We start from the raw sequence: 19,492 nt of genomic DNA on the forward strand, positions 1-19,492 counted from the left end.
ACTCTCTCAAACGCTTAGGAAAAATCAGTGGAAACACAGTGATTTCTGGTTGAAGTTGGTGTTTTCTCATATTGTGGTCAACCAGTAGTTGCTGTATCATGTTGTTTTCATGTACATTTCTGACCAAGTGGAAAGAGTAGGAGAGGTGAACTGCAAGGTGTACCAGCCAGACAAATGAAAAAAGAGCAAATGTAACATTCAAACCTGGTCCCCATCAACATGGGGATAAGGTGCTTTGGGGGCTACCCCAAAGCACCCTCCCCATGTTGAGGGCATGTGGCCTGTTATGGTTCGGGGGGAGGGGCACTCTCTCGTCCCTCCCTCTTTTCCTGCAGCCTGCCAGGTTGCATGCTCAGATAAGGGCCTGGTATGGATATTTGGGGGGACCCCATCTCATTTTTTTTTAATTTTGGCGCAGACTTTAACGGTGTTCCGTTAACGGTTTGGCCATAGACTTTAATGGTGTACCGGCGGCTTTGGAAGCTGCCCCGAACACCGCATATTGTTTGATGTTCTGCAGAACACCCGAACAACCAAAGTTTGGCCTGAACCTTTTGCATCCAAACTTCTGAACCCTAATGAGGAGTAAAAATGCTGTGGGCAACCAATTAAACATAGGGGGTTATTTACAAAATGCAAATCAACTTTGCACTGCAAGTGCACTTGGAAGTGCAGTTGCTCTAAATCTAAGGGGAAGATCTGAAATGAGTGGTAGCTCTGCTGATTTTATCAACCAATCATGTGCAAGCTAAAATGCTGTTTTTTATTTTCCTTGCATGTCCCCCTCGGATCTACAGCGACTTTACTTCCAAGTGCACTTGCAGTGCAAAGTGGATTTTCCTTTAGTAAATTACCCCCATAGTCATATATATATCTTGCATAGACAGATAAATTGATTAAACCCTTCATTATTGGTGCTTACCTTAAACTGTAGTGGTTAATTTGATACAATTTACACATCCGATACATGTAGCTTAACAGTACAATGTAATGTACTGTATATAGAAAATAAACATTTTTTTAAATGAATTTGCAAATTTTGACACACACAAAAAATCTATTAGATTAGATACATAAATAAATACTTTCAAAAGTATAGTGATCCATGAAAAATACAACACAAGAACACATTATCAGCTATTAAAGTGTTAAATTACATATTGAAGTGTTTCCTTCAATGTTAAAAAGCTGATTCAATACATTTAGCAATGAGAGCTTGGCTTCTATGATAAATAATTGTTTCATGGTTAATCGTGTCACTTAACATCTGATCAGGTTCATATTGTAACCCTGACATCATCAGGTTTCTTGTATTACTTTTACAGGAAATATCTAATTATTTTAATTGGGGTTTTGTACTTCCAGGCTTAAATATGAAGGTTCTTCATTTGCTTCTTCAGTTCCTATGGAAACATATGGTTTCTACAGCAACAGCAATTGCTTTGTATTACCTAACCCTGGGAAAAATACAGTGTCTATGGAGCAGAGCTAAAATTTCCTTTTGAATGAAGATCAAGGAAGGTTCTTTAATTATTGAGGCTATGTGTTACTAATTAATGCATGTTTGATTAGTCATGTTTTCACAGTCTCCACTTTCAGGTGCACTACAAACACGCTTTTGCCACAAAGGTATATGTAATACTTAGGGGCACAGTAGTTTAAATACATCTTACAATTGCAAGGAAATGCAATCATTTTGCCATTTAACTTTTCGGCATAATTAACGACAGAGGAGAAAGGAAGCCAAAGAAATTAAGGTAGGAGACTGCAATGACATTTATACTTTAAGGTCGATGATAGGTGAATTTATGTAATGTAGTAGAATGGACGTTAGTCAAGCTTACACACATATAATGATGTTGTTGTTAAAATGGTTCATAGCAAAAGTTGATATTAAGTTGCTTACTGTTCCTACCATTTTGTCAGCTACTATTCAATATACATGAATGCAGAAAATGTAAAAAAAATGAAATCTTGTACTATTCAAGCAAGCTGTATCTTTACATGTGTATTTTTTAGTCCTAACTGTACATAAGCTAATTTTGTGACATGATGAAAAACATGTAGAACTGTTTTTTTTGTTTTTATTTTTTGGATCAACGTATATCTAAATTTCAGTTTAATGGTATTTGGTTTGCTAAAGTACTGTGCATCTTAAGCAAATTGTAATTTTTGGGAAAATAAAATACAATTTTTACCTTTTTTTTATTATTTTTTTTTGTTTAAAAGTACTGGCAATCTACTTTTTTTATTGTCTGTATCCCAGTTGTGGGTATTTGCTATTACTTCATGTCTTGAAAGAAGAGAAACTTCCCTAACATAAATACAGAAAGCAATACAACCAGGCAAACACTATATTTTTGTTTTCAATTCCCAAAATGGTAATAGGAAATAATAAACACATTTTTTAACCCTATATTTGTTTAGGGAAATTGTTATTGTGGGAGAAATTTACAGCACATTTAAATTAATTTAATTATGTATTACTTTGTTTATTTTGAAGAATCATAACCACAAAACATTGCTGGGGACTGGAAGAAATGGAGAAAACCAGTCCAGTGAGGGACAAGAAGGAGTAAGTAAAAAATGCAATTTTGTATATTTTCTTCCATCAAAGGCATAGCTTCTGCATTGTCATGTATGTAATGGCAAGTTTTATGACATATCTTTAAATACACAAGCCAAGATAATTCATTGGTTGAATTTCATTGCTCTCAGGCTAATTACATACTACACATATCACCATTTGTAATATCTGAAGTATAATAGTATAACAATAGTAGGCACAACAAAGATAGCAACTACAAAATACTTCTTTACTTCATCCAAAACAAAAAAAAAGTTTTGCCTTTATAATTACTTGTATGTTCCAGGTAGGTATTCTTAATAACACAGAAATGTTTGAGGACCATGTTCACATGATGCATTATTGGTTTATTGTTTTACCCCTGATGAAGTAAAAGAATCATTATCCAGCCTCTACATCAAGGAGGATACATTATTATAAGTTGTGAAAGGTAATGGAATGCTATTTTTATATGTGATGTTCTCTACAAAAAATACATTAATAGACATTTAGCTGCCTGTGTTCAGGGCTGATCACTTGCATGGGATTGGTGCATGAGCGATTATATGTGAGTGGGCGTGATTAGCTGTAGGAGATGGAAGCTTCCCCTTACTTTTAATGGCGCTGCCTCCCACAGCTAATTGACGGACCCCTCGCTAGGAGGAATTAGATACAATCAGGCCCCATTTCTACTATGACATGGAACTCCAGGCATTGTGCATATCCACCTTATTTTGATCAATGTCCCACTGCACTCATAGTAAAGCCTATTCTACAGTGGTGTGAAAAAGTGTTTGCCCCCTTCCTCATTTCCTGTTCCTTTGCATGTTTGTCACACTTAAGTGTTTCGGAACATCAAACCAATTTAAACAATAGTCAAGGACAACACAAGTAAACACAAAATGCAATTTGTAAATGAAGGTGTTTATTATTAAAGGTGAAAAAAATCCAAACCATCATGGCCCTGTGTGAAAAAGTGATTGCCCCCCTTGTTAAAACATACTATAACTGTGGTTGTCCACACCTGAGTTCAATTTCTCTAGCCACACCCAGGCCTGATTATTGCCACACCTGTTCACAATCAAGGCATCACTTAAATAGGAGCTGCTTGACACAGTAAGGTCCACCAGAAGATCCTTAAAAGCTACACATCATGCCGAGACCCAAAGAAATTCAGGAACAATTGAGAAAGAAGTAATTGAGATCTATCAGTCTGGAAAGGGTTATAAAGCCATTTCCAAAGCTTTGGGAATCCAGCGAACCACAGTGAGAGCCATTATCCACAAATGGCGAAGACATGGAACAGTGGTGAACCTTCCCAGGAGTGGCCGGCCGCCCAAAATTACCCCAAGAGCGCAGCGACGACTCATCCAAGAGGTCACAAAAGACCCCACAACAACGTCCAATGAACTGCAGGCCTCACTTGCCTCAGTTAAGGTCAGCGTTCATGCCTCCACCATCAGGAAAAGACTGGGCATAAATGGCCTGCATGGCAGAGTTCCAAGGAGAAAACCACTGCTGAGCAAAAAGAACATCAAAGCTCGTCTCAATTTCTCCACAACACATATTGATGATCCCCAAGACTTTTGGGACAACATTCTGTGGACCGATGAGACAAAAGTGTAACTCTTTGGAAGGTGTGTGTCCAAGTATATCTGGCGTAGAAGGAACACTGCATTCCATAAAAAGAACATTATACCAACAGTAAAATATGGTAGTGGTAGTGTGATGGTCTGGGGCTGTTTTGCTGCTTTAGGACCTGGAAGACTTGCCGTGATAAAAGGAACTATGAATTCTGCTGTCTACCAAGAGATCCTGAAGGAGAATGTCCAACCATCTGTTCGTGTACTCAAGCTGAAACGAACTTGGGTTCTGCAGCAGGACAATGATCCTAAACACACCAGCAAGTCCACCACTGAATGGCTGAAGAAAAACAAAATGAAGACTTTGGAGTGGCCTAGCTAAAGTCCTGACCTGAATCCTATTGAGATGTTGTGGTATGACCTTAAAAAGGCCGTTCATGCTCGAAAACCCTCTAATGTAACTGAATTAGGACAATTCTGCAAAGATGAGTGGGCCAAAATTCCTCCAGGACGCTGTAAAAGCCTCATTGCACGTTATCGCAAACGCTTGGTTGCAGTTGTTGCTGCTAAGGGTGGCCCAACCAGTTATTAGGTTTAGGGGGCAATCACTTTTTCACACAGGGCCATGATGGTTTGGATTTTTTTTCACCTTTAATAATAAACACCTTAATTTACAAATTGCATTTTGTGTTTACTTGTGTTGTCCTTGACTATTGTTTAAATTGGTTTGATGTTCCGAAACACTTAAGTGTGACAAACATGCAAAGGAACAGGAAATGAGGAATGGGGGCAAACACTTTTTCACAGCACTGTATGTGCATTTACAGGAGCTTCCATTGAAGTCTATGGAGCCAAAATGCCTGAATACGCTCAAAAAAAAACTCATGTGCTTTTTTGTGTGCAGGCCGTAGAGTGTGAGGAGATTAAGCCTACAAGTTTTAACAGAGACAATTAGAAAGAATGAGAGTCTACATGTTGAGCAAAGTCAGGTGAGGTCAGGCATAGGGAAACAAACAGAAAAATGCGCAAATGTGAGAATGGGGGTTTACTCCAAGACTTCTTACCAAAACGTACTACTTGCTAATTGTTACTCACTATTATTTTTTATATTTTTACAGTACAATTATTTTGCAACATAAAACAGGATGCATAGAATTTTCTGAAGATGATAAGGAAAACAAAATGAACTATGCTGAATCCCTTGAGTCACCATCGATGCAGGTATAGTATATTGTATTTCTCATTAGAAATCATAAAACTTAGAAACATACGAGAAGGGCATATCACCCAATGTGGGGACCTTGGTGAATGTGCTCAATAATACCTAGGAACAGAGGCACAGGGGCTGTGGTCATGTGGATGTCAGCATTAAGGCGGCACCCCAAAAAAGATCCATTCACCTTGTACAGTTTCACTGCAATATGTCAACACTTCTAGATTAAGCATTCTTCTCATGTCACTGTAAACTTTCTCTTTCCATGTGAATGCAGCATTTCTGAGGGGACACCACAGAGCATGTGTTCCGCTCTACCAACCCAGCCATTATTGCTACCTCCAGTGACAATGTGAGAACACAGAGCAGTTCTTTGTTGCTAACGAGCTTGAATAGTACTTTACGTGGATCCGCTTCTTGCTTCCTCTCTTCCCAAACCTTCTAGACCAGGTCCATAAATTCCCCATCTCGTGAGTCTGGTCCCAAACATATGGGGTACTGATCGTTAGGGAGGGGGTCAAGCTCACCAACTCCAAGCTACCAGGGATACTGTCCCCCATGCCAAGTCACTTGCTTCCCACTGCCTGGCTGCTATAACATTCCACACCACTCAACTGGTTACGCACGACAACAGCGGTATGGTTTCATCTCCCGCTAACTCCCCTGCACAATTAAGCCTTCGTGGTGGCCATCTCTCTTCTTCTCTTTATCCCCTTTTTTAGTACAAGCCCTGTTCTTTTAATACGTTCTTACGTGGACCCCTTTGTATGAACTTCAGACCAGACATTTGGTAGCTTTGAGAACTTTTTTTTTTTATAACAATATATTTTTATTATAAATTTCCACGAGTATTACAGCAAAAAAGGACATACAGATATGTGATCATATAAGGTAACAGATACAGACCAAAACAGCATTGAAGTAGTGCAATGAGCAGAAGAAAACAAAGTACAAAAGGTTCAGCAATGGATTATTCTTGGAAAGGAAAGATTCGTCCAAGCAATGTATTACTAACAAGAACAAAGATAATTTAAGGCTTAAATTGGGTTAAAGGCAGGGTGATACAATCTAGTGTAGCCGTTTGTGGACTCAGCAACAAAATATAAACCAGATACAGACCAAAACAGCATTGATGTAGTGCAGTGAGCAGAAGAAAATAAAGTACAAAAGGTTCAGCAATGGATTATTCTTAGAAAGTAAAGATTTGTTCAAGCAATGTGTTATTAACAAGAATAAAGATAATTTAAGGCATAAATTGAGTTGAAAGCAGGGTGATACAGTCTAGTGTAGCCGTTTGTGGACTCAGCAACAAGATAGAAACTAAAAGCATATGAATGGAAGAATATAACAAAAGGAGACGGGGGATAGTGAACAGGGGAACCGCGGCCAATCGTCCCGGGCGCCCCAACTGGGATCAAGCTGCACCCGGGCCGACCGGCCGCACCCCCCCCCCCCCCAGCTATGAAACCATTCCTCCTCAGGATGCCAACTAAACCACATGTTTCCCATACCAGTTCAGCCAAGGTTCCCATTCTGTGTAAGCCTGATTATATTTGCCCAAGGAGGAGGCGAACATTAGTTCATAAGAGATATGCAAGTGAGTTGTCTGGAGAGCGTCAAGGAGAGAAGGAGTCACTGTCGACCTCCATCTTCTGGCCAGTTCCAAGCGCACGCCTAGAAGAATATGGGTAATAATCTTTCTTAAAGTAGGAGGTAGAGCATCTATACCTAGAGATAAAATAGCCAGACCTGGGCATGGGCGCACAGTAGTGTTAGGGATCAAAGATATTGCGTTAAATATAGCAGTCCACAAAGTTTGGACCGCCGGGCACTCCCAGAAAATATGGAAGAGTGTGCCTCTAAAGCCACAGTTCCTCCAGCACATTGATGAACACTGGGGGGTATAACAAGCCAATCTAGAGGGCGTCAGGTACCACCGTAACAACAACTTCTGGTAAAGTTCCCACAAGTTGGCGCATCTAGTGGCCTTATAGGTAGAAGAGACGGCTTTACGCCATTGATCAACGGAGTAGGATTTGGACAATTCCAATTCCCACGACCGCATGGAGGGGGTTTTAATAAATGTTGTTTTCTGTTGTAGAAGACCGTACATCAGAGAGATACCCTTAATGGACGTGATAGGATTAGTGAAATACAAATGGGCCCTCCATGGTAAAACGATTGACGGGTTCGGGAGAGTTGAGAGTAAGTGGGAGATTTGATTATAGGTAAAAATGTCGCCCGGCAGTAAACCGAACTCCGATTGGAGTAACCTAAAGGTCTTCGTGGCTAGTCCTAGCTGTAAAGCACCAACAGTGGAGACACCCCTGTCCAACCAGTGTTTGATATTTAGGTTAGGAATGAGAAGTTGAAGACATGTAAGGGGCAACGGGACTGATTTGGAGGGAGCATCGGCCAGTGGGGTTTGAAGCAGAATTTTCCAAGCCGCAATGGCCGCTACCATGGGTGGAGAGATACTAGAGGGTAGGGTGGGCATAAGACTAGCTGCAAGGAGTAGGTCCAGTGGGTTTCTGTAAGGGCACATATGCTTTTCCAACTCAAACCATCTAGCCCCAGCCCCACCTTGAAACCACTGTCTAATTTGTGCTAGGCAAGCTGCCAAATAGTAGTCCTTTAATGCAATATGTCCTATGCCCCCTGACAGTTTAGACTTGATAAGCTTGTGGAATGCACATCTGACCTTCTTTCCCTGCCATAGAAATGCATTCAGCATAGCCTGAGCCCTAGTGAGGTAGGAGTCAGGGGTTGGAATAGGGAGAGTACGAAATAAGTATATAAATTGAGGGAGGACTATCATTTTGAGTGCCGCTAAACGTCCAGACCATGTTAGTGCCACTTTGGATAAGGAATGTAGTTTATGATCTAACTGTTGGAAAAACGTCGTGTAGTTTGCCTCCACCAACTGTGCAGTTCTAGACGTTAACGTAATGCCCAGGTATTGTATCCCATTGCTCTCCCATGAGTAAGGGTAGGTATTTGCCAGGCGGGCCTGGACAGCCGGGTCAACTCCCATGCCAAGAATGTGGGACTTATTTTCATTAACCTTATAAGATATTTGATTAAATAAAGTCAAAGCCTCGGAGATTGCCGCCAGGGAAGACTCCACCTCAGTCACAATCAGAATGATGTCATCAGCGAATAAACTGATTACATGACTATCAGCGCCCACTGGAAAACCCCGGATCGTAGGGTGGTTCCTAATATAGATGGCCAAGGGTTCCATTAACAGGTTAAATATTAATGGGGATAATGGGCATCCCTGTCTCGTACCATTGGAAATAGTGAAAGCAGTGGACAGGACTCCGGAAGCGCTCACTTTAGCCGAGGGGTTTGAGTATAATGCAAGGATAGCTGAGAGTATAGTGCCGGTAAAACCAAAAGCCTCCAAAACTCTCCTCATATAAAGCCAGTGTATGCGGTCGAAGGCCTTCTCTGCGTCTAAAGTCAGAAGCAGAGAAGGCCTTTGCTGTTGTTCGGCCATGTGAATGATATTAATCATCCTACGGGTTGCATCCGAAGTCTGTCTACCCAGGGTGAACCCTGTTTGATCCGGGTGAATAAGTGTAGGGAGTAGCATAACTAGACGTTGAGAAATCAACTTCGCGTACAACTTAATGTCAGTATTAAGGAGTGATATTGGTCTAAAATTAGAGGGGGTATCTGGAGTCTTCCCTGGTTTGGGTATGGTAACAATAGTTGCTGCTAACATTTCAGAAGGGAAAGAGGCAGAGGCAGCCGCATCATTGAAGACTTTCACCAGGAAAGGGAGTAGAATTGGGCCAAATTCTTTATAGTATTCACTCCCAAAACCGTCCGGGCCTGGGGATTTGTTTAGAGGTAGGGAGGCAATGGCCTTAAGTACATCAGTATCAGTAAACGGTTCATTTAAGGATTGTAGTTGGCTGTCAGACAATCTGGGGATAAAGATAGAAGACAAGAAGTCATTAATTGCACCTAATTGTGGTTGGGACGTCAAGGGGTCGTTTTTAAGGTTGTATAAGGACTCATAGTAAGAGCTAAATGCGTCTGCTATTTGTTGGGGGTGGTAAACTTTTTGTTTAGTCACAGGATGGGTTATGTAGGGAATTTTGTCTTTGTACCTAGGACCTCTCAGGTTGTGCGCAAGGAGTTTATCTGCCTTGCTACCATGAACATAGTAGTTCATCTTCACCCTCTTAGAAGTTTTCTCAAAATCCTCCAAAAGCAGGAGTCTAAGGTCATGTCTGAGTTGGGTCAATTTTTTAGACAAGGGTAAAGTGGTGTGGATCTTATTTTGTGTTTCAATGTCAGCAATTGCCGCGGTTAGCTCGTTAAATCGTCGTAGCCTCTGCCTCTTTGCCCTCGCACCCAATTGTATTAAAATCCCCCGCATATACGCCTTATGGGCTGACCATAATATACAATTATCCTTCACAGAACCAGTGTTATTATTAAAGAATTCCCGAAGGCGGGTGTCTACAGTAGCTCTAGAGTCCTTCTGCTGGAGAAGATAGGTGTTGAGTTTCCATAGTGGACTCTTCTGCGCTGCCGTTGGATCCGCGATGGACAGCACCACTGGGGCATGGTCTGCCCAAGAAATGGTACCAATAGAGACCTCCTTCGATAACAACAACACTTTATGGTCAACCAGAAAAAGATCAATGCGTGTGTAAATTCGATGAGGTGAAGAAAAAAAGGTGAAATCCCGTTCAGTGGCATGGAAGCAACGCCAGGCATCATATAGATTGTTATTGTGGATAGAGGGAAGTAGTGCAGCTGCCTTGCGGAGAGAAGTCGAGGTGGAGTCACACACCGGGTCCGGAGATGCATTAAAGTCTCCGCAAATAACCAGGGAGCCCCTTTGGATCTTCCGGATTTTCCTAATAGTCTTGTTGAAAAAATGAACTTGATGCACGTTGGGGGAGTAAATTGTGGCAATGGTGTAACTAGAGGAATTAACTTCACAAATCAGAATCAGGAATCTGCCGTTAGGGTCCTTAATTTCCTGATGAAGCTTAAACGCCACTGTATCTCTGATAGCTATGAGAACACCTCTAGATTTGGAGTCCGCATTGGCTGTAAAAACATAAGGATAATTGCCATGTGAACATTTGGGGGGGGCTGAAGAGCTGAAATGTGTCTCCTGTGCGCAGACAATGTCGCTATCATGGAGTAGAGCTTCCTTCCAGAATGACTTCCGTCTTTACGGGGTGGTTGAGGCCTCTGGCATTAATGGTAAGGATCCTCAGAGCCATACTCTATTAGTATCGTGTGATGGGGAGTAGCGATGGTATGGGAAAGAGGTATAAATGCAGCTAATCGACGTGAAATAGAAGCCCAGAACTGTAGAGAACACCCCAGCCATAAAGAAAGAAGGTGTACTCACGTTGCCAACCGTTGAAGCATAGGGGCATGCTGAAGGACTCAGAGAAGAGGTGTACCAGAAATCCAGGCATCCCGATGACATGACTCCCAGATAGATCACAAGGACTTCCACTGCTATATCCGTTAGCCAACTCGTGGAGCAGAAACAATACAAGGTAGGAAAGAAAAGAGAACAAAACATGTAAGAAAAATAAGAAAAAAGCATAGTTCAGTACCGTTGAGCACCAACAGGGCACTCCTTGAAATAACTAACAAGTCACTCGCAGCGTGTAACCGCTGTTATTTGTGGGGGTTTAGTCCGACCAAGCAGGTCACGGCCCTGCACTTCAGGGGTAAATAGCATGTCAAGACCAACCTGAAGGATTCAAGTGTGAGATCGAGCATTTTTGCCGGTAACCTCTTTCCAGACTCTGTCCACTGGTCTGGGAGTGCTCGTGGGAGGTGAATGGGTCAATTCCTCAGTGACAATATTCCAGTCCCGCAGGAGAGCAATTCTCTCCTCCAAGGAGGATATCGCATAGGTACGATTGTCTCGCGTCACAACAAGTTTCGTAGGATGGCCCCATTTGTATGCGACTTTGTGGTTGCGAAGAGCCTTCGTAACAGTGTTCAAGTTCCTCCTTTTCTGCAGGGTATACTGAGATAAATCCGCAAAAAATTGCAGGTTTTGATATTGTGCTGGAACAATCTCACGTTTTCTCATATGAAGCATGAGGATTTCTTTAACATGAAAAAAGTGTAGGCGGAGGAGGACATCTCGAGGTATTTGCTCAGACAGGTGGGAAGGTTTGGGTAGCCTGTGTATTCGATCTATGGTAACGTCCAGATCTGTGAGAGCAGGAATGAGGGCCTTAAATAACGCCGTGACGTAGGAGTTTAGATCAGATTGTTGTACTGATTCAGGGACCCCCCTTATTTTTAGGTTGTTTCTCCTCGATCTATCTTCCAAATCGGCCAATTTTGCTTTGACCCATGCGGTGTCACTTTCTTTTTCCTCATATGCATCCACCAAGTCATTAATCGTATCAGCGTATTCGCCCATTTTCACCTCAATGTGGTCAACTCTGTTACCCAGATCACTAATGTCCCGGTTAAACTTAGACATGCATGATGCCATATCTGATTGTATGGTGCTTCTAAGGGACAGCAACATGTCTTTTAACACAGTGTCCAGTACTGGCTGATTAAGCGTAGGGAAGGATTCGATTGATTCCGGCATGTCCCTCGTGTCATCACCGGAGTCTGGGCCGGGGCTATCCACGGTTCGTAATCCGTTGCCATCGAGTCTGGGTTTGGACTTGACCGGGCTTCTAGTGGCTGGGGAAGGTGGAGGGGAAGGTCTGAGGTCAGATATGGGGGTCAGTGTAGCAGGATTCTCTGCATTGTGAAGATTCTGCGCTGCTAAGGCCGCAGGCCCGGAGTAGGCCTCGGCGCCATCTTGCCTCCCCTCCATACCTTTTGCATGGAAGAAGTCCGTCAGCCGGTGCGGGTGCCTAGCGTTCCGCCGCTTGTTAGGCATGATCTCGGTGGTTGCCCCCGCTAGGACGCCGGTAGTCCGGGTGAAATCGGTGCACGGAAGGTCTGCTTTTAGCCGCTGAAACCCTGAAGCGCCGGAGCTCTGGTTCTATGCGACCATCCGGCTCCGCTGCAGGCCACGCCCCCCGCTTTGAGAACTTTTACTTTAACTTCTCGCAAGTTACAATGTCAATGTAGCACAGTCTCTCAAAGATCCTTACTTAGGATGCCCATATTATTAGTAATGGTAAAAAAATCTAGCGCAGTTGTACGATAAAATGTTTTATATATCGAAAAGGACCTAAGACTTAATATATATTATGAATCTAGCCTTTAAAGGCATTGCCTGTTAGTATTAGGCCTCATGCACACTGGACATTTTACAGCTGCTGTATTTGGCTTTAGGCATTTTTTTCGGCAGCCAGTAAACTCCCCAGCATGTTATCCTATGTGTCCATGCACACATAGGCTGTTATCAGCATTTTTTGGCAGGGGCGTATTCTTTCTGGAAACCCCCCCAGAACTAGTGGGTTTTGAGAGGAGTTTTTCAGCTGTAAAAAAACTCTAACTCTGAAAAAACACTGAAAACGCATCTATTTAGCACTTATGGGCAGTTTTGAACCAGAAGCTTTTGTGGGAGTATAGTTACATTAATGCCCTGTATACACGGTCGAACATTCCGACAACAAAATCCAGATTTTCTACCAAACTTGTCTTGCATACACACAGTCGGACAAAGTTGTCAGAAAATCTGATCGTTCCAAACGAGGTGACGTACAAAACATAGGACAGGACTACATACAGGCCAGTAGCCAATCGATTTTGTCCCCAAATGTATTCTGAGCATGCGTGCCACTTTGTGTGCCGGAATTCTATACACACGATCGGAAACAGTCCGATCGGATTTTGTTGTTGGAAAATTTTAGGTCCTGCTCTCAAATTTTTTAAGGGTTTACAACCACTTTAAAGAGACCACGCTACATCATACTTAAGCAGGCTAGTAAAACCATCATCTCTATGCATAGGTAAATATACAAATAGGTGTATGAAAATTAGGAAACAAAGTCTCTACTGTATACAGTGCCTTGCGAAAGTATTCGGCCCCCTTGAACTTTTCAACCTTTTGCCACATTTCAGGCTTCAAACATAAAGATATAAAAATTAAATTTTTTGTGAAGAATCACCAACAAGTGGGACACAATTGTGAAGTGGGACGAAATCTATTGGATTTTTGAAACTTTTTTAACTAATAAAAAAATGAAAAGTGGGGCGTGCAAAATTATTTGGCCCCCTTGCGTTAATACTTATCAGTTTTGCACATCGAGAGACTGAAATTCTTGCCCATTGTTCCTTGCAAAACAGCTCGAGCTCAGTGAGGTTGGATGGGGAGCGTTTGTGAACAGCAGTTTTCAGCTCTTTCCACAGATTCTCGATTGGATTCAGGTCTGGACTTTGACTTGGCCATTCTAACACCTGGATACGTTTATTTGTGAACCATTCCTTTGTAGATTTTGCTGTATGTTTGGGATCATTGTCTTGTTGGAAGATAAATCTCCGTCCCAGTTTCAGGTCTTTTGCAGACTCCAACAGGTTTTCATCCAGAATGGTCCTGTATTTGGCTGCATCCATCTTCCCCTCAATTTTAACCATCTTCCCTGTCCCTGCTGAAGAAAAGCAGGCCCAAACCATGATGCTGCCACCACCATGTTTGACAGTGGGGATGGTGTGTTGAGGGTGATGAGCTGTGTTGCTTTTACGCCAAACATATCGTTTTGCATTGTGGGCAAAAAGTTCAATTTTGGTTTCATCTAACCAGAGCACCTTCTTCCACATGTTTGGTGTGTCTCCCAGGTGGCTTGTGGCAAACTTTAGACGAGACTTTTTATGGATATCTTTGAGAAATGGCTTTCTTCTTGCCACTCTTCCATAAAGGCCAGATTTGTGCAGTGCATGACTGATTGTTGTCCTGTGGACAGACTCTCCCACCTCAGCTGTAGTTCTCTGCAGTTCATCCAGAGTGATCATGGGCCTCTTGGCTGCATCTCTGATCAGTCTTCTCCTTGTCTGAGCTGAAAGTTTAGAGGGACGGCCAGGTCTTGGTAGATTTGTAGTGGTCTGATACTCCTTCCATTTCAAAATGATCGCTTGCACAGTGCTCCTTGGGATGTTTAAAGCTTGGGAAATCTTTTTGTATCCAAATCCAGCTTTAAACTTCTCCACAACAGTATTATGGACCTGCCTGGTGTGTTCCTTGGTCTTCATGAGGCTCTCTGCGCTTTCAAAAGAACCCTGAGACTATCACAGAGCAGGTGCATTTATACAGAGACTTGATTACACACAGGTGGATTCTATTTATCACCATCAGTCATTTAGGACAACATTGGATCATTCAGAGATCCTCGCTGAACTTCTGGAGTGAGTTTGCTGCACTGAAAGTAAAGGGGCCAAATAATTATGCACGCGCCACTTTTCAGTTTTTTATTTGCTAAAAAAGTTTAAAATATCCAATAGATTTCGTTCCACTTCACAATTGTGTCCCACTTGTTGGTGATTCTTCACAAAAAACTAAAATTTTATATCTTTATGTTTGAAGCCTGAAATGTGGCAAAAGGTTGAAAAGTTCAAGGGGGCCAAATACTTTCGCAAGGCACTGTATTAGCAATAATTGACAACAATAATTCATCAAAGTGTGAGTTTTTAATGGTTATATCCCCAACCTGTATGCTATTGCCACCATCAGTGTCTAAAAATGATCATTTTAGATGCTAAATGTTAAATTCTCAGAAATTGCAGCCTGTCCAAAATAGGCTTTCTAGCTGTGGTGCAAACCTGTATGCTATTTTGATCGTTCTATCGTTGGTGTAAAAAAAAAAAAAAAAAACATTTTTTTTTAAAGCGATAGTAAAGCCTTGTTTAAAAAAAAAAAAAAAAAAAAAAACAACATACATGTTAAACTTACCTGTTCTGTGCAATAGTTTTGCACAGAGTAGCCTGGATCTTCCACTTCTCTGGTCCCACACCAACGCTCCTGGCTCCTCTCTCCTATCAGGTGCCCTACAGCAAGCTGCTTGCTGTGGGGCATCCAAGCAGGTGCGCTCCTAAACCACAAGTCTGTGTGTCCATCCATACATGGAGCCATGGCTCAGCCTCGTCCCCTCCATCTCCTGATTGGCTCACTGGCTGTAATTGACAGGAGCCAATGGTTGCTGCACCCAAAATGTTTTTTACCTTCATGCATAAAATGCATGAAGGTAAAAAAAAACCTTGTGCCTTTACAACCACTTTAAATGGATTCCTGTTCAATCGCTCATAAATTGGAACCTGTTTGCTTATAACCATGCTGAAAAAGTGTCACGTGTTTTCAAAGTTTAGTCTTTCAAAGAAGGGACAAGTTTTATATTTCAAGGTGCAATCTGATTTCTCTCTCTCCTTCCAAAAATTACAGCCTATGTGAGAAAGTCTTATGCCGTGTACACGAGCAGGATGTCTGAAAGGAAAAAGTTAGATGGGAGCTTTTTATCGTGTGTATGCCCCATCTGACTTTTTACATCGAAAATTCTGATGGGCCTAGTAAGAGAACATGTTCTAAATTTTTCCGATGGAACCAATTCCTATTGGGAAAACCAATCATCTGTATGCTGTTCCGACCTACCAAAAACAACGCATGCTTTGAAGCAAGTACGAGATGGAAGCTATTGGCTATTGAACTTCCTTTTCTAGTCCCGTCGCACATGTTGTACGTCACCGCATTCTTGACGGTTGGAATTTGGTGTGATCGGCTGTATGCAAGACAGTTTCAGTGGAATTCCATCGGAAAAACCTTCAGAGTTTATTCCGACGGGAAAACCAGTTGTGTGTACAGGACATTAAAAGGTGTCCTTCAAAACTGTTTCATTTTTCCATCTTCAGACTTTAAAAATAGCTCTAAATGTTTTTTGCTTTTGTTTTGTTTTCTAATCTGCCTACTCACTTCCTCTGAATAGTGGAATAGCAAAAATGTGTACAATTGTTTAGGTATACAGTCTGAGAAAAAATATATTGTGATTTGTTTATCCAAGATCAGGTCTGCTGGATCTCCCACTGACATAGTGTTCAATTGATAATCAGTTCAGTTTTCTGGCTTGTTGTTCTAAAAAAGCACACTCTAGTACAGTGTTTCTTAAACTTTTTACCATGGAGGAACCCTTTGCAAAATGTTTGAGGTTTTGCTTTTGGCAGAAAAAAGTATTAAGGGTAACCAGCTAGTCTACTCCAAATTAATTTATTTGTGATTACAAGCTAGATGTCTCAGCAGATCCGATGAACTGCTTTGGGTCCTTGTTTATTTTTCTTGCCATGTGTAAGTAAAGTTATTTTTGCATATCCCACAGTAGACTAACTCTAGGGGCTCCATGAAAATGGAAAATTGTTTACTTATACATATTACGGGGTATTGAATCATGTGCTGGAAGCTTCTTGTACACAGCAGAATACTTTACTTTCATTGCGCAATATCAAAACATGTCTTTACATCATGGTACAGGAAACAGGAGGCTACAAGTACATACACTGAACATAGACAGAACATCCTGTGATCACATTACCATAGAATACAAACCATAACACTGTAGTGCCACCTGCTGGATAGAAAGTTATAATGCATACAGTATTGTCAGTTTATTAGCAACTTTGCTGTTGTTCTTTTCCAACAATATTTATTGTAATTTGTCTTTCCTGGTGCATCCTTGCGCATTCCCGGTCCTTGGGCATTCCAGGTCTATCTATGCAACATCTGTAAATCAGTCAGTTAAAAATTAAAAGGACTGGTTAAGAGGTTGTTCTGGGAGTGTCAGAGGGTGGATCTGACCCACCGCAGGTTTATATGAGGATGCAACAGAAAAACATTAATTACGTTAATTTTATGTAAATAGTTTTCCATTTTTTTTTCACCAATTTAAATGTAAAAGTATGAAATAAAAATAAGAATAAGAAATATGTCCTGTTTCTGTCAGCAAGGAAGCGATGCCTTAAGCCGCGTACACACGGGCGGACTGTCTGGCCAACTTAGTCCGTCAGACAATCCGACGGACAGTCCGTCATACTTTCGAATGAACGGACTTGACCACACACACCACTTTTTGAGCGGACTAATACGGCGTACTAAGTCCGCCATACTATCCGCCCTACTTTTGAAATGAACGGACTGCCCAATAAGAGAATGAAGGTCCTACGGCACCTAAAAAGATTGAAAACAGATATTGCCCTCCTACAGGAAACCCACTTATCCGCTCCAGACTTTCATCGCATGCAGAAACTCTGGGTTGGAAAGGTCCTAGGCTCAGATGCCGTTAACCGTAAGGCGGGTGTTCTCCTGCTGATACATAAAAACCTCCCCTGTGAAGTATTGTCCACACACTCAGATTCTCAGGGCAGGCTCATCTCAGTGCATATTCGCCTGGGAACCAAAGACCTAGTGATCACTAACGTGTACGCTCCCAATAGCCCCGGTAAATCCTTTTACAGCAGTCTGACCTCCTGGCTCCTTCGTTTCACCCAAACCCCCCATTTGGTCGGCGGTGACTTCAATGACATCCTTCACCACGTAGACGACAGATCCCCTCCCCCACGACATAGATTAAAAAGCGCTCCCTCTGACACCTCCGTTTTTGCCTCCACCATGGAGTCCCTACATCTTTGTGATCTGTGGCGCCTGTCTCACCCGGCAGACAGGGAATACACCTTTTACTCCCACCCCCATAACATGTTCTCGAGAATCGACTATTTTTTCGGATCCGACGATCTCATCCCCAATCTGTCTGAAGCAGAAATACTTGACATTGCTATTTCTGATCATGCCCCGATCTTAATTCGACTTGACAACTTAGATCTCCCACCACACCCTAGACTGTGGCGCTTCCCCTCCTATCTCCACAATAATCCTGACTTCCAACACTTTATGGCGGTATCCTGGCGTGAATACTCGGAAGCGAATTCCCCCCACTCTGATTCCCCCAACCTCTTCTGGGATGCTGGTAAAGCGTTTCTCAGGGGCCGAATCATCTCCTATGCGTCTTCCTTCAAAAGAAACGCCCTGTCCCATTATAAACGCGCCAGCGCGAGACTACATCTAGCCCAAAGATCCCTCTCCACTACTGACTCCCCCAACAGTAGAGCCGAATGGCAGGCAGCCAAGCAAGGTTTTGACACTTGGGCGGACACACTCGAACGCGCGAAAAGATCTCAACTTGACGCAACGCTCCACAAGTTTGGTAATAAGGCGGGTAAACTCCTAGCGAGGCTGTGCAAAGGCGCTTTCCATCCGACGCACATCACCTCTCTTAAAGATACGAAGGGTGTCCTTCACTCCACCCCGCAAGCAATTAACAAGGTGATGCTAAACTACTACACGGCCCTCTATGCTCCAGACCCTATAGATAATGCCTCCGCCCGCTCTTTCCTAGATAGTGTGCCCCTAACTAAAGTCACTTCTGAACAATTAGAAGCCCTTAATGCCCCCATCTCACTCGCCGAAATCTCCTCCACGATCCGCACACTAACCCCGTCCAAAGCTCCAGGTCCCGACGGTTTCACCAGTGAATTCTATAAAACCCTCTCCTCCATCACAGAGCCCACACTCCACAAGGTATACAATGGCATCTGGTCCGGTGGTCCATATCTCCCCTCTGGAAACCAGGCTGTTATTAAACTCCTCTACAAAAAGGGGAAGGACCCCCTCGAACCAGGCTCGTATAGGCCGATTTCCCTCCTCAACCTGGATGTCAAGATACTGTCCAAAATAATAGCCACTAGACTAGCTGCCATTATTCCCTCCCTAATTCACCCTGCCCAATCTGGCTTTGTGAAAGGCAGAACTGCCACCTTGAACATCCGTAAGGTTATGCTCGCCCTGGAACATGCAAAAAACAACCCCGATGGGGACTTTGCCATTATAACATTAGATGCGGAAAAGGCCTTTGACAATGTCAGTTTTGATTGGCTCTCTATGACCCTATCCGAAATGGGCTTCAAGGGCCACTTCTGCCACCTTATCAAAGCCATGTATTCTTCCCCTGCAGCTAAATTAGTTGCAGCTGGTGTTCTCTCAGATGAATTTCACCTGCACAAGGGCACTCGTCAGGGGTGCCCACTTTCCCCGCTCCTCTTTAATATCGCCCTAGAACCCCTGTCCAGATATTTATCACACAAAGCCCCCCTTCACGGTATCCGCATAGGCCAACATGATCTGCGCAC

General features: G+C 42.6%; 1 protein-coding gene across 1 annotated transcript in view; it reads left to right on the forward strand.

Moving 5' to 3' along the window:
- The first annotated feature begins 1,469 nt into the window (after nucleotides 1-1,469).
- Nucleotides 1,470-19,492, forward strand: part of DYTN (dystrotelin) — a 67,904-nt gene continuing 49,881 nt past the window's right edge. Inside the window, exons 1-3 of the mRNA XM_077448507.1 lie at nucleotides 1,470-1,757; nucleotides 2,504-2,575; nucleotides 5,268-5,370. Coding sequence (XP_077304633.1) covers nucleotides 2,541-2,575; nucleotides 5,268-5,370 — 138 coding nt within the window. The 5' untranslated portion in view covers nucleotides 1,470-1,757; nucleotides 2,504-2,540. The remainder of the gene's footprint in view (nucleotides 1,758-2,503; nucleotides 2,576-5,267; nucleotides 5,371-19,492) is intronic.

Source organism: Lithobates pipiens, unplaced genomic scaffold (assembly GCF_037356315.1).
Source record: "Lithobates pipiens isolate NorthernLeopardFrog02 unplaced genomic scaffold, aLitPip1_a1.2 Scaffold_22, whole genome shotgun sequence".
Taxonomy (NCBI): domain Eukaryota; kingdom Metazoa; phylum Chordata; class Amphibia; order Anura; family Ranidae; genus Lithobates; species Lithobates pipiens.